Source organism: Penicillium manginii, assembly GCF_028828005.1.
Source record: "Penicillium manginii strain IBT 31320 chromosome Unknown utg000002l:1.0-5564898.0:1.0-5567710.0, whole genome shotgun sequence".
Taxonomy (NCBI): Eukaryota; Fungi; Ascomycota; class Eurotiomycetes; order Eurotiales; family Aspergillaceae; genus Penicillium; species Penicillium manginii.
In genome coordinates this window covers 4,124,426-4,146,040 of record NW_026643103.1, presented here as the reverse complement: position 1 = coordinate 4,146,040, position 21,615 = coordinate 4,124,426, and the positions used below count along the sequence as shown (strand labels likewise).

General features: G+C 48.9%; 8 protein-coding genes across 8 annotated transcripts; 2 read left to right on the top strand and 6 right to left on the bottom strand.

Annotated features, from left to right (window-relative positions):
• Nucleotides 1-2: 2 nt before the first annotated feature.
• Nucleotides 3-1,072, bottom strand: N7533_002832 (uncharacterized protein; the record flags this gene model as incomplete). The annotated part of the gene is made up of 6 exons (XM_057099482.1): nucleotides 3-184; nucleotides 253-336; nucleotides 399-470; nucleotides 539-598; nucleotides 659-714; nucleotides 774-1,072. 6 exons carry the CDS (start codon nucleotides 1,070-1,072, stop codon nucleotides 3-5), a joined length of 753 nt encoding a protein of 250 aa, XP_056964618.1.
• A 1,153-nt stretch (nucleotides 1,073-2,225) lies between these two features.
• N7533_002831 (C1 family peptidase) lies at nucleotides 2,226-3,884 on the bottom strand (the record flags this gene model as incomplete). The annotated part of the gene is made up of 3 exons (XM_057099481.1): nucleotides 2,226-3,545; nucleotides 3,616-3,716; nucleotides 3,773-3,884. The coding sequence occupies 3 exons, from the start codon at nucleotides 3,882-3,884 to the stop codon at nucleotides 2,226-2,228; spliced, it is 1,533 nt and encodes a 510-aa protein (XP_056964617.1).
• Nucleotides 3,885-5,169: 1,285 nt separating this feature from the next.
• On the top strand, nucleotides 5,170-5,675 carry N7533_002830 (uncharacterized protein; the record flags this gene model as incomplete). Its single annotated transcript, XM_057099480.1, has 3 exons — nucleotides 5,170-5,252; nucleotides 5,307-5,355; nucleotides 5,403-5,675. 3 exons carry the CDS (start codon nucleotides 5,170-5,172, stop codon nucleotides 5,673-5,675), a joined length of 405 nt encoding a protein of 134 aa, XP_056964616.1.
• A 24-nt stretch (nucleotides 5,676-5,699) lies between these two features.
• N7533_002829 (uncharacterized protein) lies at nucleotides 5,700-5,963 on the top strand (the record flags this gene model as incomplete). The annotated part of the gene is given in 2 exon segments (XM_057099479.1): nucleotides 5,700-5,762; nucleotides 5,778-5,963. 2 exon segments carry the CDS (start codon nucleotides 5,700-5,702, stop codon nucleotides 5,961-5,963), a joined length of 249 nt encoding a protein of 82 aa, XP_056964615.1.
• A 430-nt stretch (nucleotides 5,964-6,393) lies between these two features.
• N7533_002828 (beta-glucosidase) lies at nucleotides 6,394-9,242 on the bottom strand (the record flags this gene model as incomplete). The annotated part of the gene is made up of 5 exons (XM_057099478.1): nucleotides 6,394-8,684; nucleotides 8,739-8,791; nucleotides 8,854-8,898; nucleotides 8,970-9,109; nucleotides 9,183-9,242. The coding sequence occupies 5 exons, from the start codon at nucleotides 9,240-9,242 to the stop codon at nucleotides 6,394-6,396; spliced, it is 2,589 nt and encodes an 862-aa protein (XP_056964614.1).
• Nucleotides 9,243-12,875: 3,633 nt separating this feature from the next.
• On the bottom strand, nucleotides 12,876-18,005 carry N7533_002827 (P-loop containing nucleoside triphosphate hydrolase protein; the record flags this gene model as incomplete). Its single annotated transcript, XM_057099477.1, has 15 exons — nucleotides 12,876-13,104; nucleotides 13,159-13,533; nucleotides 13,608-13,691; nucleotides 13,745-14,431; nucleotides 14,487-14,537; nucleotides 14,586-14,657; nucleotides 14,707-14,830; nucleotides 14,881-15,219; nucleotides 15,279-15,441; nucleotides 15,496-16,214; nucleotides 16,264-16,497; nucleotides 16,550-16,829; nucleotides 16,891-17,117; nucleotides 17,174-17,702; nucleotides 17,766-18,005. The coding sequence occupies 15 exons, from the start codon at nucleotides 18,003-18,005 to the stop codon at nucleotides 12,876-12,878; spliced, it is 4,353 nt and encodes a 1,450-aa protein (XP_056964613.1).
• Nucleotides 18,006-18,590: 585 nt separating this feature from the next.
• On the bottom strand, nucleotides 18,591-19,458 carry N7533_002826 (uncharacterized protein; the record flags this gene model as incomplete). Its single annotated transcript, XM_057099476.1, has 3 exons — nucleotides 18,591-18,845; nucleotides 18,901-19,132; nucleotides 19,187-19,458. 3 exons carry the CDS (start codon nucleotides 19,456-19,458, stop codon nucleotides 18,591-18,593), a joined length of 759 nt encoding a protein of 252 aa, XP_056964612.1.
• A 616-nt stretch (nucleotides 19,459-20,074) lies between these two features.
• N7533_002825 (Zn(II)2Cys6 transcription factor domain-containing protein) lies at nucleotides 20,075-21,340 on the bottom strand (the record flags this gene model as incomplete). Its single annotated transcript, XM_057099475.1, has 2 exons — nucleotides 20,075-21,220; nucleotides 21,272-21,340. 2 exons carry the CDS (start codon nucleotides 21,338-21,340, stop codon nucleotides 20,075-20,077), a joined length of 1,215 nt encoding a protein of 404 aa, XP_056964611.1.
• Nucleotides 21,341-21,615: the final 275 nt, after the last annotated feature.

Genomic DNA, 21,615 nt, shown 5'->3' with positions numbered 1-21,615 from the left:
GTCTATTGGACTTGAGTGTCATCGGAGCTGTCAAAGTCGATGGTGTTAATCGTGATCCGGTCGGTATGCCAAGTAATACCACCGTCGGTGGACTTGAACTCGGCATCAGTGACACTGTCAAGGCTCATGACGCTGTCAAAGCTGGTATCGGCCTCACTGAGAGTGACGGTAAGGTTGGTGATTTCTGTATTATAATGTCGCGTTAGCTCATGTTTCTTCTTAGTGAATTATGGAAGTTGAGGGACAACGCACTCCAACCATCAACAGAGCCGCATGAACCGGCACCAGTGTAGCACTCGTTGCTTGAGTAGAGATACTGGAGGGGGGCATCGAGGGCTACAATTGTAAATCATGATTAGTAGGTCGCAGAAACTTGGGTTAATTTTTGGAAAACACACCATCCGACTCCTTGGAAATGACCTTGTTGTTCATGGTAACGGTTTGAACAACCTTGCTGTTGACGACGGCGACTAGAATTTGTTGGTTAGTTTTTCACTTGGATTCAAAGCCATAGAAATTCAATTCCAGAAGGTCATACTCTCAAAGTCCACCTGTGTACTCTTGGGAACAGTGACATAGGCCTGTCCAAGTTGACCCGCTAATATAGTCAAGATACGTTAGCTTATGTTGCTAGCGGAAGACGAGAGGTTTTACTTACATGGCGTATAAGTGCTAGCAGCAACACACCACTCCTGAGCAGTTGCAGGGCAGCCCCTATAGTGAAATTATTGTCAGAATATAAACTTGAAGAGGAAGGAATATGTGCATCATACTGAGATTCCTGGTCGGGGGACCAGTTGAAGATCGGCTGGTACAGATTGGCATCCTGGTCACCGGCAGTGGATGAAGCTCCGACCCAGACAGAAACCCAAGGCTCGTCAGAAGCATTGGATACGAATCCCGAAGGAACAGATGGAGGCACGATAGAGTAAGTCGCCTTGGTGATGCGAGAGTTTCCTGAGGGAGGGCCAAGGTAGAATAGACTGTTTCCGAAAACCCACGAATCAGCAGGCTGCGAAGCCACGGCGCCAATTGCGGCGGCCAATGGAGTCAAAGCGTAAACAGAGCGCATCTTGAGTGACTTTGAGCTGGCTTAAGACCGGAAAAGATAAGGAGGGTAGGGTGATGGGTCGGATGAGGAAGAGATAGAAACTCGGGGTGAGAGCCATATATATGGGTTTAAAATGATTCGGAGACTGGTAGGTGAGAACGGTACCTACCTAGGTAGGCATAGCATCAGAACAAATATCTCTGACAAGTAACTAAAGATTCACGCAGAGTGTTTCATAGTAGAACATCATTCCGAAACAGGGGGCTTCTGGATATTTTAGCTCCGAGTCCCCACTTGTCTACTAACCAACTCCTGTCTTGGTCGATTGTTCCAGTGGATCATAAATGAAAAACTTGAGAGGGAAAATGATTACTCCTATGTTTTGGATTAATTGAATACTAGCAACAAGCTTCAAAAAGGAAAATAAAACAGAAAGTTGCGACAATAGCTACCGTTAGCAATCTTTAGCGGCCGTGAAAATCCATGCATATTAATTCATCACGCCAGTTTAGACCCACTTAGAGGATTGTTGTAGGGCTAGCAGTGTCGCAGGTTTAATTTCCGGAATAATAAAGCTTAACCTCAGGTCATATTATAAATTAACTTGAAAGTAATCAGAGTATCAATGAGTGCGTATTTTATTACTATACGGTAGAGTCTAATAGATCCAGCTCTGAAGCACATCGAGTACCGCTCGAAGACTTCATTGGGGTTCAAGGAATAAATGATGAACCTTGGGATTAGTAAGATTACATCTTTCAGGGCCGACAACTATTTAGACTCGACAGCTGGAGGACGATAATATAATTTCTATAGACATAAAACTAGACAAACTTGAAATTGTTGTTGACCAATTTCAGTTTGGAGATCTAGAAGATTCAGCCCATATGCCTCTGGAGTGCCACTTAGCTAGGAAACAGAAAGGTAACTAGTAGAAGGAGCACTGAAACCTACACAGAAGGGTCTATTCTGCTTTGCAGGACCTCGGGATGTGAAGTCTTGCAGTTTTATCTACCAAGTTTGTCTAAGAGGGTGTCTGTGAAATACGAGTCCGTAAGAGAGGCTTGTTCATGTATTCTAAGAGAGACTCAAACATTCAACGCGAATTCTGCAGTCTGTAAAAGAAAGCATACGGCCTAGAATATTCATAACGGCGTTATCCAGTTAGGTCATCCTAAGCCAGTACTCCCAAAGGGTCCCAGCGGGGCAAAACTTGAGGAGTCTGCTTGAGAACCGATCGCACTTCAGCGGAGACAAAGTTAAAGTCCACAACAGCCTGGAAAGTATACTCATCCATCCACCGGTCAGTCATGACAAACCAGCCCTTATCACCAGCCGCCTCGCCCCAAGAGTTCTCCACTCGCCATCGAATCGGCTCATCTTTATCGGAAAGATGCACCGCCGTGATGACCATGGCGTGGGTCATAGAAGACTCGCCGCTGGCCAGTCGCTCTGCCTTATTCATCCCGAGGGAAACATTGAATCCGAGGGCGAGATCGACAAGATCAGCATCCATGACACCGAGCTTTGTATTGGAAAATTTGCCGACGTCGCATCCAAAGAATACGGGATGACCGGCTTTCAGCATCGCGATCACTGCCTTCTTGAGAATTGACATCTCGACATTGACGTATGTGAGCGCTTGTCCTTCGAGGACATTACCGAGCTTGTCGACTGTTAGTAGGCGATTATATTCATTTCGCGGGTCGTTGACGAGACTGAAGAGTCGCCCCGGAGACACGGGCGGGCTGGTGCGCGAGAGTATCCGGGTCTGAGATCGAGTTGCCTGTTGTCCGAACTCCAGTGGAGTCTGTCGCACCTCGCGGGCGACTCCATTAGAATCGTAGTACTGCCAGACAAACTGTTTGTCCGGGTTTGGAGCCGGACCCAGAAGGAGAGTCACGATCGAGTGGATCTCTTTCAGGAACTGCTCTTTGCTAGCGGCCAGAAGATGCACGGCGTGGCCATCTCCTTTTTGAGCGGCGAGCTTTCGCAAGACCAGCGCCTGTTCGCGCAGCTTGGCAGTGAGTAATGAGTTGAGTTTAGAGCTGTTTTGCGCATGGTATGCATCGGGGTAGATCTCATGCGGGACCAGTCCGTATTTCTGCACCAGGTTGACGACCATGTCCCACTGGCCACCGTCGCTGACTGGGTCTTCCAGGATCTTCTGGACGAGGCGGCCTGTCAGATCGTCATCGGCTGTTGCGATTATTTGCTCGAAGAACCAGTTGGCCTTTTCGATCTTGTCCCAGTAGAAGAGGTAAGCTTGGCTGAGTTCGAACTCGCGGAGTTGATATGCCTTGATCAGTGGAACTCGAAAGACGTTAGTAGCGGCGAATAACCAGCAGCGACCCGAGGAGCGCTGGTTTGTGATGGGTGCTCCTTCGATCGGAACGGCGAGGTTGAAGATGTGTAGATCGGACTGCAGACTTTGGCGATTAGTGAGAAGAGCTTCATACGGTTGGCTGGCGAAGTTGGAAATAGCGAGGCGATTCTATATTGTGCATCAAAGAAGAATTACCATCAGTATTTAATCTCTGTCAGCGTGGATTAGTCGCTCAAACCTTTGCATCGCTCAAGAGGGTCTCGCTCCAATTCTCCAGGCGAGGAATAGCGAGGGACCGAGCTCGCTCCCGAGCTGCATAAAATGGATATGGCGGGGGTGCTGTGATGATGTCAATAGAGCTCTCAAAGGCGAGGGGTCAAATGGGAACGACGAACGAGTTTCAGAAGCGATGCTCATAGAAGTGGGTTCTTGCTTGATAGATCGAGTTGAGTTGGAGGAGGCAGCCTTCTCATCCACCGACTCCGGCTTGGAATAAACCATACCCATGTTTGCGATTCTCAATTATAGTGGATAGTTCAGAGGTGGTAGAAGGGAGGTGGGAAAGAGAAGAAGGGAAGACGGGAAGCCTTGACAGTTGAACTCCAAAGGTCCTCGTCTCTTCAGGCAGCTGACGCGGGGAAGGCGGATGATGCGAGGTCGCATCGGTTCGCGTCACTCGACTGGACCGGCTCTCCATGATTGGCTCATGATTCGCTATCGCCAAAACTCAAGTTGTAAAGCATTAAATCGATCGGTTGTGATATCCCAATCTCCCAGCTGTATCGCTGATTAGTGATTGGTCGTCCCCTTGCATGCACATTGTTCCTTGGCGCCTCGCCTGTGCCATCGCTGCGTGATTATGTACTAGTAGTAGTACAATACGGAGTAGTAACTAGCATGGAAAAACACAAGCCACACAAGCACATAGAGAAGAATGTGATGTATAAACAAAAGATAAGAATACAGAATAAAAAAAGTTCAAAGAATAAACAGAAATACAACAAAAATAGAAATAAAGTAAACAAAGAGTATACAAAAAAACTTTGTTTGTCACACATCCCAAAACCGGTAAAAAACCCAGAGAAACGCCCCTGGTGCCCGAGGGGTTCACTCTCATCCACCCAAAATTGCGTTTGGCCTAGCGCCCCAAGGGCCCGGCCTGCAGAGACAGGGCTGGGATATCGGCCTCCTTGGCCGGCTCCACTACTAGTATGACCGGGAGTGGGCGGGATGTGTCGCCTATAATACAATATATTGTTAGTACTGACGATATAGTTAGGTACTATAAAGGGTAAGTAGAAGGCTCCTAGGCCTAGCCTACCAGCAAGTCTACTCCGTGCCCACTCCCAGGCCATAGTGGCTTTTGGGTCAAAAGCCGCCTCCAATTCGTAGAGGCTATGTCGCAAGAGGTCAGTATTGTTCAGAAAAAGATTCTTATCTGGGATTCTGTAGTTCACTTACGGGATATCCTCCTCAGCTGTCTCTCTATCCTTCTTTTCTTTCTTTTCCTATCTTTCTTTTATCTTTGATTTGATGAAGAAGGGCGAGGGTACTCGAGGCAAGGCCGGCCGCAATGCCGGTGCTGCAATACAAGGTGATCAAATCCTCTAGGCGCTTGGTGGTGGTACAAGGGGCACCGGAGATAGATAATAGTACAGTCATTTCGACTGTAGTGGACATTTCGCGAGCGTTGAAGAAGTGAAAATATCCAAGGTCTACGAGACACGATATGCTGTCGCTTGTACTGAGCAGGGGTAGGAGCAGGGTCACGCCTTCCTTTATTGGAAGCCACATGGACTCGGAAGACGTTGACGATGGCGGGCGTAAATTGTCTTTTGACAACTTGAAGAGTAGCATCTGCAAGTGGAGGAATAAGTTTAGGAATCGAGGACAAGGCATTGCTTTTTTCTCTCTCTTTCTTTTTTCTAGGTCCTTTTGTGATCCTTCTCTGGATAATGAAACCGCACTTATCACGAAGGTATGTGCAGCAAATATGACCCCGAAGATGGAACTGATCTGTTCTAGAATGTTGTCCTTCACTCGTACCTGACAAGGGATCAGGAGATTTTCTCTATCGGCCGTCCACAACCGTATTTGGCTCGTGAAGGAATCTACCCAGGGCACGCTGTTACAGATTTTTGTCCGATTCGCAAGAGCGCTATCGCCGAGCTATGGAAATTCATGCTTCTCGATATTATGGAGACTGAGTGTGAGTTTTGGCCTTCAAAGTGGGAGAAGGCCCGTGAAAGTCAACAGGAATATTTACGAATCATGCTCAAGGCAGAAGAAGCAGAGTAAGAAAAGGAAAAAGGAGAAATATCTATGGCCTCGAAAGAGAAGCGCCAGCGTGTTCCACTCTACGGTGCAGTGGCTATCGGCAGATATGTCAACTTCTACTAGTTCAATCACGCCACAGAACAGCTCGAGCTCTACCACGGTATCATTGACGTTCGCAATGACCCCAAGGTCAGGCAGAAAACGGATGAGGATGGCTGGCATACGGCAGATGATGTCGTCATTGATCGAATCCTGAAGGATATGTTGGGAGACACAGAGGACGTGCTCAAGGAAGTTGCAGCTGAGTGAAACGGCAATCTGTATACCTTGGTACTGGGCCGAATACTCCTGCGACAACCGTCCAGTCATCATGGGGCTTTTAGGATGGGAATCTATCGTAGAGTTTCAAGAACGATAATTTCCAGTGGGGATTTGATGAGTACGGGACAGTGTTTTTCAGCGAGCAACTATTTCAGCGAGAATGAAATTTCAGTTACCCTAAATGTTACCCTAGTAATTTCGTACAGCTAGGCCCCCGTTCAGCGCCCTACTAGGTAGGGTATGAAAAAGAAAACAACGAATTCCTCAGAAAGATTTCATTAAGAAATTTCATAAGGCGAATGATCGCCAATTAAAACTATTTGCAAAAAAAACCGTTCTACTAACAATTCATGTTCAAGAAAAGGGACTGTCCATAACGACAATTCCGAAATCCGCAACCCGTAAAACATATAATCATTTACTGAGTCGATGGCAATTCAACCGAGACAGGCAGGTGGCGCGATGAGTTACCGACATACACCTTCTTGGGGGCATCGCTGATGACCCAGTTCTGCGAGGCAACGTCCCAGTTGGAGAGATCACGGCGGGTGAGTGTGGTAGTCCACTGGGCGTTCTGGCCTGGGGCGATGGTAATACGTTCGAAGGCACGGAGGACCTTGACCGGATCATCCTCGCCGCCGAGGGAGAGGTAGAGCTGGGCAACCTCGTCACCAATGACGGAGCCAGTGTTGGTGATGGTAGCAGTGACCTGGAAGAGATCTTCGAACAGCCCTGCGTTGCCACCCGAGGGACCACTTGCGGGGAGAAGCTCCTGAGCGGAGCCATCTCTTGCGTGAGCGGGAATGTACTTCTCGGCCTTCTCACCGTAGTAGGGGTCACCGGAGGACTCCTTCAGGTTGGTAGAGTTGAGGTAAGGGTAAAGGTACTGGGTGACGCGCTTGATGCCGCTGGGAAAGAGGTAGTCGGCAGCCTCGCCAATCTTACCCAGGACGGGGGCGGGCTTGGTTCGGCCGGTGGTCTTGGTGTACTTGTCGGCCTTCAGGGGTGTGACGTGCACATCGGAGAACTCGAACTTGGTATAGCTGAGACCGAAGCCGAACTCGAAGATGGGCTCCTCATTAGCCTTGTCGAATTGGCGGTAATCGATGAAGACGCCCTCGGAGAAGTCTTGCTGGGGAGCGCCCTGGCCGTTGTTGGGCTTGGTGAGCAGAGGAGCGCCGTAGGCATCGCGAGTCTTGCCCCAGGTGAAGGGAGTCTTCGCGCCAGGGTTGATGCGACCATAGAGAATATCAGCCAGACTGCGACCACTCTCCTGACCGGGGAGACCAGCCCAGAGAATAGCAGTAATGTTCTCGTTGTCGTACCAATCGCCGACGAGGACGGCGCTTGGGGTGTGCATGATGACAATGGTGTTGTTGCAGTTTTCGGCAGCAGTCTTGATGAGCTGCTCGCCATTCTTCCAAAGAGTCAGGTTCTTGCGGTCACCCTCGTTGCCATCGACGTTGATGAAACCCTCGCCAGAGTCGGCGTTGACGAATACCAGGGATACAGTGGCCTGGGAAGCCATCGCAGCAATCTGCTCCGTGTTCGAGTTGTTAGTGACGGCAAACACATTAGTCTGGCCGTTTCCGTAGTTGAGGTACTCGTTCTGAATAGCCTGCTCGGGAGTAATGAGGTAAGGGAAGTTAGCAGTGCCACTTCCCCAGCCCATGGCCAGAGTTCCATCGTCGCAGCCACGGTCAGCACAGCCATTGGTACCGGCAGGGTTGGAACCAGCGTCCTCGCCCAGAATTGCGACGAAGCGTTCATTGTGAGTCAAGGGAAGAGCACCCTTGTTCTTCAGAAGCACAGTGCTGTCCGCTCCGAGCTTGCGAATTCCACTGGCGTGGTCACGTTGGACATTGACGCGCTCATTTAGTTTGATCTGGTTCTCGCTAACCATGAAATGCTCGTAGCCATATTCGTCACGGGTCCAAGAGCTGAAGTTGGGAGGAACGCGGACACGGTCACGACCGACCTTGTAGTAGGCAGCCATGATACGGACAGCCATGTCATCGAGTCGCCATTCGGGAATGGTGCCGTTCAGGGCAGAGATGGTCAGGTTGGTTCCCCAGAAGGAGTAGGGGCTTCCAAGGATCACATCGCCGGGCATGGACATATCGAGACCAGCCAAGGCATCACCGACACCACTGTGGTGCGCACCCCAATCGCTCATGACGAAACCCTGGAAACCAAGCTCTCCCTTGAGCAGCTTGTTGAGGGTATAGCTGTTGGAGCATCCGTAGCTGTTGTTGATCTGGTTGTAGGAGCACATGACAGAGCCAACACCCGCACGGACGGAGTCGACAAAGGGCCAGAGGTACAGCTCGTGCATAGTCTTGTCGTCGATGTTGGAGCTGACGCTCTCGGAAATGTTGTACCCGTATCCCTGAGCCTCACCGGCCTGGCGGAAATGCTCCTGCTCGTTACCGATAAAGTGCTTGGCGCAAGCAATGACACCAGCATCTTGAATACCCTTGATGGTCTGGGCCATCATCACACCAGTCAGAACGGGATCAGGAGAGAAACCCTCCCAGACACGACCACCGTCGGGACTTCTGCCCAGCGGCCCAGCGACAGGGCCCAGTTGAACGTCCACACCCTTATCACGGTGCTCCTCACCCATAGCGAGGCCGCGCTGGTAGGCAAGTCTCTTGTCCCAGGTAGCGGCGACATTGACACCCGCGGCGAAACCTGAGTTGTAGTCACCTGTTTGTAGATCAGCATCTTGTACTCACAATTCAATTGGGTAGAGAAACATACTGTCGCGAATACCCAGAGGAGAATCCTGCATGCACATGCCCCACATTCCAAGTCTATTATAGACCCAGTCAATCATTTCATTCTTCACGCTCGTGGCTCAATTGTTCCGACTTACCGAGGAATACCACCAGTTTCACCAACACACTTTTCTTGCTCCCATCTGCGAATGTCGTTAGGAAGATCGGTATGGTAGGGGTCATTTGCAGCAGTCATGCCATTGGGAATACATACCCAGCACCAGTTGTCAAGTTAACCTTCTCGGGAAGAGTGAGATTGGAGACGAATTCCACGGCGCGTCTGTAAGCCTCGGCCCACTCGCCATCGCCGGTCGACCATGGAGACGGGTAGTATGGGGGAGAGTATGCGAGGTCCTGATCGCGCAACAACGATTAGCCTCTGAACAATGAACGCGACGGGTATAGTCAGCGTAATGAATGTACTCACCGATGCGCTAGCGACGGAGGCCGCCGCCAAAGTGGCGGCTTCAAGCCAGCCGAGCTTCATAGTTGCTGTGTGAAGGAGACGGGGTGCCGAGAACCAAGTACCGAAGAAGTACTTGTGTACTGAGTAATTGAGACCCAAGTGCTGAGCTGTCCAAGGTCGAGGGGAAACCGGACGAATTTAAATGGCAACAGGGATGTTTACAAGAAGGGGGCAGCGATCAGTCCGGCTCCATCGGCCCACAGCGACGCGGGGAGTTGGGGAAAGGATCGACACTGTAAACTTGGCTGACTGGGTTCAACTGCATTTCACCGAGCAGATGGGGAATATTCCAAAAAGGACATCAAACTGTGTATGGCCTAGTGTTGGACTAATTGAACCACACTAGCCTCGTTGGTTGGCTTGTAGTACTTGTCGAGGGACTCCCTTCGTAGGAGAAAGTGGCTGGAACGCGAGGGATGCGTGCCTTTCAAAGGGGAGAAGGAATCTCTCTCCTTGAGGTACATATCAGTAGATGGTTGGATCTGATTCATTCCAGGATGGGATGGGATGAGATTCCCAATGGTGTACGGAGTAGTCTGAACTATGCGAAAGAGAAGAGAAGTAGAGCGGCGCCGGCAACGGCAACAAACGAAGCCGGTCTGCTCTCTCCACTGCAATGCTACCTTCTCTTTCTCCATTTCACTTCCCAACTCCATTCCACTCTTCTCCCCACCACGCCTCATCTCCGTTAATTCTCCGTCTGACAGCTCGTGGTGTTTCTGCATAGCTCCACAACCTGGGATGCCTCTGTGCTGCTCAATCATCGATCGATCTACTTCAACAATAGAGTGCCTTGCATAGTTTCTTCCTCCCATGGGTCTTCTTCCAGTTACTCCATACTCTCTGAGCATCCAAACCCACCCCGAAGAGTATCCAGAACTCTTCAGAACTCTTCAGCATTCGGCCAGCATCCTATTGATACCCACTTGTCCTTCCTAAATTGGAAACTCCCTGGCGATGCGATTCCTCCTTAGCCAGGCGGACTACTGCAAGCCCAACAGAAGATTGGATGCCCAGAAGTGACTACCTTGTAGTTCCCACATGGCTTATGCTTGGCCTCCATCCGTGGCGCGGGCTCGATATGACCACGGCTCTCCCCGCTTTCGATCCTTGATTCTTTATTCCAATCTACCCGAATCGGCATATCCTACTAATACGGCCCGGATATAAACAATCACAACACAGACGTTTCTCTTTGATGACATCTCATCTCGTTTTCGTTCCTGTTCGATGTGACCTCCCGTCTCGTACAACGCAAACATGCACTGCGCCACTGACAGAGCCAAGCGTTGGGCTACCGTGGGGACCGGGGCGACCGGGGCAATAAGTGCGGGGATCCAGGCTTGAGGAATGCCGATGCCCTCGATCTAGATGGTGTTGTTGAGGGGTTGCTCACTAATGTTGGTGTCGATTCTAGCCTTGGCTCTGTCCCTGGTACAATATATGCATGCCCAGGCGATTCAGACTCTGTCTGTTCACCCTAGGCATAGCAATCGAGCTATGCCCCGACCTGCATAGTGATGATTTCACACCGATCGATGGCGGCCCACGCCGCGGATACTCTATTCTCGGCGGCTTACTCGGTGGTCCGATGCTTCACTTCGTGCCGACTACATCTCCCGGTCGGCCGAGTAAATCTTCCTCTATGGAAATCTGGCGTGCGCTACTATGCAACAGGTCTTTCCCCCGCGATGACGGTGCTCATGCATTCCCCCACGCTACCCACCCCGGCATCGGATGGACACGGCCTCGGCCAATCGGCTTCCTGTCCCCAGCACGTCTGAACGGTACCTCTGCAGTCTACCGCAATGTGTATTTCTTGCCGATGTAACTCGGCTTTTGCGTCAAAGCCCAAGGCAGTATCCAACAACTACTCTTTGCGGCATTGTCGGCAAATGTGTAAACATTGCGACCGATCAATACGGGCCCTGGAGCGGAGCGCGTCCGTCCAATTTCACCAGCGCACATCGATGCCACGGTCTTACCCCACTGTTGCAGACCCCGAGTTTTCTGGAGTGCATCGCTAGTCCGAAGACTGGAGACGGCACAAAACTGGGAATTCCCCGGTCGGATATCCCCCGGCAATGAACTCGCTCGCCACGGGATGGGGATACTACTACTCGATTATGGAGACGCGGCCGATCCCTGCCCGATTGCACCTATTTCAACGGGATCTGTGCTGGAAACTTTCTGAAATTGCTGTCGGGACGGCTAATCATCGGTGAAATGGATCTGGGCCGGATTCACTTTTGCCAAAATGCTAGGAATATTTACCCGGTCATCCACTTCTTTTGCACAGGTTTTTCTCTTCCGCTGTGTTTGACATCAACTGCAGCTCGTCTTCCCGAGCTCGAAAACCTCTAGGAATTTCTTACAACGAAGCCCCGGAAACTTCGTGTAAAACGTGATTTATATAGCATATTGCAATGGACCTGACTATCCAGGAATAACTGACCCGGCCCCCCCCGGTAAACAAACCCACCTTCTAGTCTCAACCCTTCCGGATCGAGGTATAAACACATTACGATCCCAGTGCTAGGCCCTCTTTTATCGAACCCGCATAATATCAAATGTACTTCCGAATGATCTTCTTTGTTATGAATCAATCACCTCAGTGCCATCGGAACCCTCAGGTTCAAAGTTTTTCGTGGGGGCCGGTCACTTCTCGCAATGCCTGATTCGAATGATCGTGTCGAAGCCGATGGTTAATGCGAGTATGCAACGCATGCTGCATCAGTAAGACCATAAAAAACCAAAGCTCTCGCAGGTATCGTAAACAAGGGTTGATTGTTGATTCGATAGGCGGTATAAGATATTTGATATACCAAAATGGTAACTACTGCTAGTACATGAAACCAGTCCCACCGTAACTACACACCCAAGCAACAAATTCAAACTCATGGTCGTTTCTGCAAGTGGGTAGGTCCGACCACTCCTCCTTCAATCTGAGTTGACACTCTCCATTGCCTGCTTTCTCATCCTGTTCCTTGGCAGCGTCGAACATGTACCGAAGAACTGCCCGATAGCCCATCCGTAGCCCAGCACGACCCAGGTAGTTCCTGGTATATGATGGCCACTCATCCCGATTTTTTCACGGCACCACTCGAGATTGTCTGCGGTGGGAACTTTTCCAGCCTTGAGACAGTCCATGGTAACTTGAAAAGCATTCACAAAGACTTGTCGAGGCGATTTGTTGGTTTTGAGATTCTTTCGCACATCCGGATCGAGGTGCACGAAGACATAGTCATTGTACTGTATCCAATCACCGCCATCATAAATTCCTTCCCCAGTGATGCTGTATAAGGTCTCGCCTTGACATATCAAAGATGGTCATTCGAGCAGATTGAAATCCCTCTCGGCACTCTCGACATGTACACCCGTATCGGGAGCATGCTTTATGAAGCCCAAAAACATTTTGTCCGAACAGGAAGGAGAGACAGGATACTAGGGCCTCGCGGTAACCTTTGAAGTGATCTGATATTCTAAACATAAACTGAGCATCACCTGGGCCCCAGGTCGGTATGTCTACATTTAGAAAACGAAATCGAAGAGAACGTAATGTCAAGTTTGATTCACCCAGAATTTATGAATTGAAGAAATTATGATACCCCTCTATTTCAGGTAGGAAATACCGTTAACGGCTTTGCCCTTCTATCATTCCGATTCTTTGCGAAAGCTGTCAAACAATTTCTTGAACGCCGATCCTTCTTTCAACAAAAGGGCTTTCGGTGAGTCGAACTCAATGACCCTTCCATGATCCATGAACGCGATTTTATCGAAGTCGAGAACAGTATCAAGCTTGTGGGCGATTGCGATGATTGTTTGGTTTTTGAAGTGGCTACGAATGACCTGCTGCATGAGCTTGTCTGTCTCGGCATCCACACTAGTGCTTGTTAGCAGTGGCCCCCTTTCTGAATTTTAATTCTCTTCCACATACCTGCTGGTAGCCTCGTCCATTATCAAGATTTTGCTAGACTTGCAAAGCGAACGTGCAAGACAAAAAAGCTGCTGCTGTCCATGAGAAAGGAGCTCCTCTGTCATATCCTCGTCCAATCCTCCCTTTGACTCAATATGAGACCAGAGGTTGACTTTCTGGAGAGCTTCGATAATGGCATCATCATCTGCACCACCCTCGGGATTGGCATTTAGACGAATGGTACCATGCAGGAAGAATGCCTCTTGTGGGATTGTATTCAGGCGTGAGCGAACGTGTGACCTGGAGACTCGTGAAATGTCGATTCCATCAACGAGGATCGATCCACTCTTGAGATCGAGGAGTCTCAGGATAGTTGAGACAAGAGAAGACTTCCCACTGAATGAATGAAAGAAATGTCAGCATCAAAATGGCAACGACCGGAAATTTTCAAAGCCGGGAAGAAGACGAACCTGCCCGATCTGCCGCATAAAGCGATCTTTTCGCCAGCGTGAATTTTGAGATTGACATCTTGAAGAACTGGCTCGGATGAAGTACTGTATTCAAGTCAGTAATCTTTTCCCCTAGCATCTGAAGGCTCATAACTTACTCATATGAGGCAGACAAATTCGAGATTTCCACATCGCCCCGAAGAGGCCAAAGGCTTGGTGGGATCTCAACTTCGGAATCCAGGTCTTCTGTTTTGGCATTTCGCACGAATGAACGAATTCTCGCAATCGCCCCAATGGATGTTTCCAGTCCTGTATATGCCCTGACAAGCATCTTCAACGTCCCACTGAAGTTCACAATATTGAACAAAGCAATCCCCATCATATTTAGGGATGGGTTTCCTCTCAAAGACATCGAAATGGCAATCACGGCAACTGCAATACCGGCCACGATGAGATCGAGAACAACGCTCAACCATCTCTGTATGCAGTAAAGAAGGTAAAATGGGCGCTGAGATGCGTCAAGAGCAATTTGATTCTGCAACGCGTAGTGCTCTTTCCAGCCGTAGGCTCGAATGCTGGCTAGACCACTGAGTGACTCCAGGAACTTGGAGAAGAGAGGTCCTTTTGACTCAATTTCCAATACACGAACTTGGCGGGATGTGCTCACATAGTACCGCGCAACGTAGTATACGGCCAGAATACAAAAGGGGATGACTGCGGCCGTCACATAGGATGACCCCACAAATATGAGGAATCCTTCAACGATAAAGAAGAGAACTCCATTGACTGTAGTCTCAAATGTCTCGGGCAGCTCCTCGTCAATCAATTCCAGGTCTTGGCTGAATCTAGTGCGGGATTTCCATTAGCAACAATATGCAGCCTAGGCAACCCAATGCTTACCTATTTGTCGTGGCACCTATATCGGTAGAGGTTAGAAAGGATGTTGTAGCTCTAAAATATTGTTAGCAGTTATTATACACCCGTGGCCGTAGATCATACCTCATCGTTGTACCCAGCAAAACCTCGTGAAAGCTGCGGGCAGTTTTGGGTTCAATGACCATTCCGAGCACCCTGGGAGGCTGTTAGATCGTTAAACAGGGATAGCGGGCGTCAAACTAACCAAGTGGATAGAAACGCCGCCAGCAAAATCGAGCTTCCGAGGACACTATAGCCACCAAGCCAGTAGCCGACGTTTTCATTCGGATTCGTCTCATTGGCACTAGTCCACCACTGCAGCCATATTTCTAGAACTCGCAATTAGCGATCGGTCAACCTAAGTTTCGGATTGACTCACGTGGGGCTATCATGCAAAGAACGAAGAAGGCGCACAGTCCGACAAATAACGCCAAAAGGGACCAGCCAATGTGCTGAAAGTAGTACATGTAGACTGACCAGTCTCCGGTCTGTCTGCTCGTGTCATCGGCATTGTCATCTTCTGGGAGGTTGAGCTCCTGTAACGTCTCATCATCTAAAACAACATCCGGTGCCCTTTCGGTGTTAACACGGCTTGCCGTGCTGTTAAGGGAGCTAATATAGCCCTTTGCAGCTACCAATTCATCGTAAAAGCCTTTCTCGACAATGGTTCCATCCTCGTTCAAGGCAACAATGTAGTTGCTGTAAGGAAGATGATGTGCTATTGAAAAATTAGCCAAAATTCGCATGAAATAGTAGAAAAGCGGCGTGTTTTCGAACCTGAGTTGGTTGCCAGTATGACTGTCTGTCCGAACTCCTTCATCAACCCTTGTGACGCGAAGACCGCTTCCAGGATAAACTTTTCCGTTTCTCGATCGAGTCCGGTTAGGACATCGTCAAGGATGAGAACAGGCTGTCTCGAGTAGAGGGCTCGCGCTAGTGCCTACCCCCAGTTTTAGTTAGGATCCTCATGACTCGTGCAGGCTAGTTTGCTTACCACACGCATCTGCTGCCCGCCACTAAGTCGCGATCCACGAACGCCGACCTTGGTTTGATCGCCGAATGGAAGCTGCTGAAGGTCTACTTGCAAAGAACAGACCCGAACAATACGATCATACCATCTTTGATCGAACGGAGATGCACCCACAATATTTTGCTGAATCGTGCCAAATGTGATCCATGGCGACTGACTACAGTAGGCCGCATGCTTGAATGTGGTCGAGACCGACCCGGTCAATTCTGGGATTTCACCAAGCAGGACCTTTAAAAGAGTGGACTTGCCGCACCCAACAGGTCCAACGATCATCGTTATTCCCTCAGTGGGGACTTCGAAATTCAAGTCCTTAAGGATTGGCTCATCATCAACCGACCAGGAGGCAGACAGGTCGCGAATGATCGCAGAAGACGAGTGTTGGCTGCTTTCATCATCCGTGTTACCAACGTCGATCAGTTGAGGGGCCTGAGGCTTATGAGAAATGCGACAGTCAACTCTTTCAGTCTCCATGAGATGCTTTTGGATTCGCTGGAAACAGTTCACAACTGCCATGAGGTCCTCTGAACCGTCCACGAGTGAAATCATGGGCCCATCGAGCAAGGAGAAAAGGGTGAGAGCAGAGAATGCAAGACCATTTGTAAGTGAAACACCCTCTTCGTTACGAGCTAAGAGAGCAAAAACAGCGAATCCAACGACTGGGGACAGGGCGCTGGAGGCGAAAGCTAAATTTCACGTTAGTTGATTGGTATCCAAAAGAGGAAACAGACATACAAAAAGTTATAATCAAAACGTTGTACAGCCTGAAAGCATAAGAGGTTTTAATCTCCTGGGATCGCAGATCACGAAGGTTGTTTGCCAGAACGTCTGTCAAACCTGTCATTTTGATACTCTTCATCACACCAAGAACCCTTGACGTGACTGCAACTCGCTCCTCGATGGCCTCTAACCATATGCCCTGGGCATTTCCCGAGGCGATGGCAAGTGGAATACCGGCAGCCAGGCATACTTCACAAATGTTTTAGCGTAGATCTATATCCTTTCACTAGGGTCATCTTACCTATTACGACCAACGTGGAAGCGACCGTGGCAATTTTGAGCAATCGGGCCAACAGCCACAGTGCAATCGCAACTTCTATGAAATTCGAGTAGATCTCATGCATATCTCTCAAACCAGTGGCTATGCGCTCAATGTCAGTACTCATCAACGTGATGGCCGACGCATCTGACACTGCGGAGCTGCTGAGTCGTAGTGTCTTGCTAAAGATCATGGAGACTAAACTCCCTCGCATCTTGGTAACCATCCGGTCGATTTTATGGTGGTAAGTTGCAAATGATATCTGAAGATAAAGATGTCAGGTTTGCTAAGTCTTTTTGGGGATTTTGAATGCATTCACATACCGCAAGGCCAACATAGACAATGCCATACGCAACAACGAGACCGCGAGCATAATTGTCAGAATTGACATGTTCTGGCTCGCCCATGAAATCAAGAACTCGCTCGACCAGGAATGGCTGTGCGAAGCAAAATCCAGTAAAAGCGAGACGAGGAATCACGCCCGCTATAAAATCCCATCTGAAATGAGAAGCGAAGGTCCATAGCAACGCGTTTGACCGGTATTTGTTCGCTGTTGAGAGTGATTAGAAGTATTTCAATAAAGACGAACAATGTGTTTTGAATTACCTTTTTCCCACCTCTCTTCTAAGTCTTGGGGATCGGAGGATTCCCTAATGTCATCGGCGAGGACAGGCAGGCTTTCAACCGTCAAGGTTGTTTTCGATCCTTTCCAAAGCAGATCATTGATCCACCACAAGAGACAACGATTGATTATACTGGCAGTCGTCTCAATTGCGCTTCCTTCGAATCCTTTTTTGAGTAAATGCCGTTTTTCCGTCGATTCGAGTACCAGAATAACAATCTTGCCGATCAAACTTGTAGCGAACAAGAATGTCACTGGTTGGTTCTGTGGAATGAAATGCAAAGTACGGAGGCGTGCAAGATCAAAAATAATTGTGAAGCTGAAGAAGAGAATGAGGATCGATGAAGGGCGCAGCGAACGAATATGTTCGAGATGCGATAAGTAGAGAAAGAAACTGTAGGTAGCCAAGGCCACGATAGCAGTTGGTACGGTCGCACGTGTAGTCGGAGTAGAATCTCGACACCACAGAGTCAGCATAATCAGTTGGAGAGCTATATTCAACGATAAGGCAATCTATACGCTAGTATTTAGTCAGGGTATCCTAGGATCTTCAAGTTGACAAAATGGCTATCACACCTCCTTTGCAGCATAGAGCCACGATCGATTGACTTTCTCCGGGGCATGCCGAAGGGCCCAGAGTCGAAATGATGCCGCTAGCCAGACAAGAAAAATCGGCAGCAAGGTCAAGATGGTTTCTTCGAATAGAAGAGTAAAATCGAAGCCATGTTGGCATGAAGAAGCAACGGTGGGGCCGAAGACGTCCTGGTCTGCCGCCGAGCACGGCGGCCACGAGTTTAACATGGCAATTGAAGTCATGAAGTTAATACACAGTACGCAGGATTGCCCTTGGAGCAAGCCTGGGTATGTATACCAAACTCCCCTAAAAAGGGGGGGCTCAAGCAGATGTGACGCTGACACGAAAGGATCGCGGATGCCTTGAGGAATGTGGGTTGACGCTGCAGATCGAGCGATGTTGATTGGTCAGCCTGTCAATGATCTGACCCTTTAGGCCCCCGACTCACACAAACTCAGACTGACTGCAGTTGACTCACGCTAAAGATGGGCCTTGGCTGTTAGTTTATACTAGTAGGTCAATTTTATATTCTAAACGCTTCTTTGTGGAGCAATGTGAGTTTCGGGTGGATCGCAATTCGAATATTCACTAAAAAAGTCCGAGTCCGGATATAGTATGCTTTACGTCGAGAACTGCCTACACCCATGGATGGCTGGGCATCCAATCCTTGGAAAGAACTTGAGGAGAAAATTAAGAAGAGGGAATACGAAAAATTAGAAGCTAAGTCATAAACGCGCTGAATTGACATAAACACAACCATGACTTTCTAGCGCATAGACTTAATGGACCAAAAACAGTTATTAGTATAGACTTGGGATGACACGGCTCTATACCGTGACGGAAGTGTAGTTTGAGGGATAAGTAGGACCTGGCTTGTTTTGGTAACGACTGCGAGCCAAGGTATGAGTAACAATCCCAGCAGACAAGTAAGTAATCATGACCAAAAACTCTGGTAAAGTACCAAAAATGACCTGCAAGGCAAGACTTCCGCCAGCAGCATTCTTGAACTTGAATACTATTGCGATGGCGTAAATAAGGCGGACACCAATGAGGGGCAAGGCAATCATGACGGCGTGAAGAAGCTAATTTTATTAGCGGCAATCTTTGGAGACTTGACCTTTATAATACATCACATACCTTGATTTCCCCCTCAAGCCGGCTACGGTGAGCGTTTGATTTCACAGAAAGTACCACCAGTCCAACGACCATGATCCAACCGGTCGCAAAAATGATCAGACCGACCTCAAGCAAAGTTGTGTCTTCTCCACTCGCCGCTGCAAGCCCAATACCGCCAGCAACGACGAGATGAGGAATCAGCATACCGAATCCACCTAGAAAGACCGGCAGTTGCGACTGGATCGAGTGGTTTCTGCAAGGGTTAAAATCAAGTCTGAATCGGCAGAAGAGACAAATCAAGACTTACGACTCGCGAAGAATACCAATTGCAGCTAGCAAGAGTGGCGAAAGACCGATGCCACTGATAATGGAAGCTGCTCTGTTGGACTGCCCTGTTGTGGAAAGGGCATGATATGCTATCCCATTCCCTACCAAGCGCAGACCACACATGACGAATACGTAGAGCCAGCCCAAAACCCCTGCTATTCTGTGTTTGAAGATGCAGTAGATACAAGGAAGGGATGCAACGGCGTAGAAAGAAATTTGAGCTAGCTCAAGGCCTTCGGTTGAGGAGGTCATGATAGAAGCCGCAAGAATAGCAAGATTTATGTAAAAAATAAGACTTTGTACTGAAGCAGTAGCAAGAGAGAACGCGTTTTGTTTGGAATATTGAATATTTTAATAGAAAAGTGCTCCCAAACCAAGCTATTTAACTCACTCAGGGGCCAGGCCAAGCCAAGCTTTCAAAGCTACTTTGATTTACAACTCACGATTTTCTTGACCATGAGGCTGTACACCAATTAGCGCTGCCGTTCCAATCCTCGGGCACTTTTCCCATGGGGAGACCTAACCGAACCCGATGCTTAGCGTGGAACATAATCTAGGCGGCCTGTGCCCCATTTTCCCCACTAGCATTTCCAAGTCTTCATCATAAATCTAGTTCAATGCTAGCATTATTGCTCAACTCAATGACAACAGGGACAACCATGACTACATGGCAACTCATTCACTATATACTATTTTTCTTGCCCATCTGGGCACCTGCCAGTGGGCACCTGGGTAGGTGCTCAAATAGAGCGATATTTCCTACCTAGGTAGATCTTTAATTCGGGCATTTTAATGTATGTTCAAATTTATTTTATACATCTGGAATTATTACTACTAGTATGAGCTCAGACTATTTTATACCGTGATTTCAAAAGAAAGTAGTCATTGCCGTCTTACCGGCGACAGGGGAAGCATGGTTGATAGGTGACTTCTTTGAGATGAGGTTAAGAGGCCAATCCATTGTCCACTTCCATGGAATAGGCATGATGCTGTTGATACCAATGACCTCCTTCTCAGGAATTCCATCAAGCCACCAGATATTCTCTACTGTCTTGCCCATGGCAAACAGTCGGCCTAAAATTGCGAGAGCGCGAGGTCGCTTCTCAGAAACCAGCTGAATGAAGTCTCGAGATACTACCGGTGGAAACCCGACAAATATTTTGCGAATCATGAACGCCGGCTCACTTGTTTCAATCGCGATGTATAGGCGCTCGAGGTGTTCAACGGCTACGGTATATGCCTCCACATCTTTATCATGCATAACCTCTTCCTCGGCACGATATTCGAGAAGGAAATGGAATGGTCTCAAAGGCCCCTCATATGCACGGATCGGTTCCTTTTTATCCCAAAGGGTGGGCTGTGCAAAAAGTAGGGGACATAGCCGAGAATTGTTTCGAATCAGCTGATGGAAAACGCTTTTCATGATGGTTCGAATTCCATGTGCCATAGAAAGCCACATCATCGGGGGCTCATAGGGCTCTGTCGAAGGCTCCGACCTTAACCATAAAGTGTAAAGTGAGATTAACATTGCATTGAGGCATACTGCCTCGCTTGTGTTCTCGTCCAAGGTGGATGTGACTGGTCTGTGCCGTTGGAGAGCCGAATCGATATACCCTTGATAGACTGAGCGCAAAGACTTCGCCTCATTGGGAATTAGTGTCGATCGATGCGCTGCCCCGAGCGCGAGTAATGTGTGCAGAAGTGGCTCATATTCAAACGCCATTTGGGGCACAGATACACTCCACATCTCTTTCACGGATGCTAGCTGTGCGGAGCTCATGGTATCTGCTGTTGCTGTTGTCCAGTGATGCATAAGACGTAGTTCAAGAACCTGCAGCGCACCCAACTCGGGAGAAAAGAGTCCTGGACGAGGACTTGACTGGGCTGGTCTCCTGGAAGGTCCCTTTGGTGACTTTAATTGATTAGGTTTGTAGATGCGAGTCTCTAGCGGAGGCCATTCGCATAGGACATTGTGTCGGGCGCAATGACTGCACCGAGGCCGCTTCTCGTCGCACTATAGAAGGATTGGCATATGTATGATCCGAGCTGCAATATGGGTCCTCACCTTAACCTTTCGTCCTTTGCATCTCAGGCAGCCGGTGGTGGACTTGCGGTGGCTCAGGTGCGGTGGCATGGGTAGTACCTAGGTATTCACCAAGGACTGTGGCTTGAGAAATGTAATCGACAGTGAATCTGAGAATGGTTTGGTTGCAGCTGCTCGGTCTCGGGTTTGTGATGTTTGCTCAGCGTAGAGTGTCATTAGTGTGTGTCTTGTCGTCACTTGGCGCAGCAATGGGAACGAACTGGGATGAGTAATTTATTGAACGGGTTCGGCCCCCATAAGAAACTCGCTTTCGTCTTCGGTTTATTGTATAGTTTTAGGAATAGCGCGGAACAAGCCATTTCTTT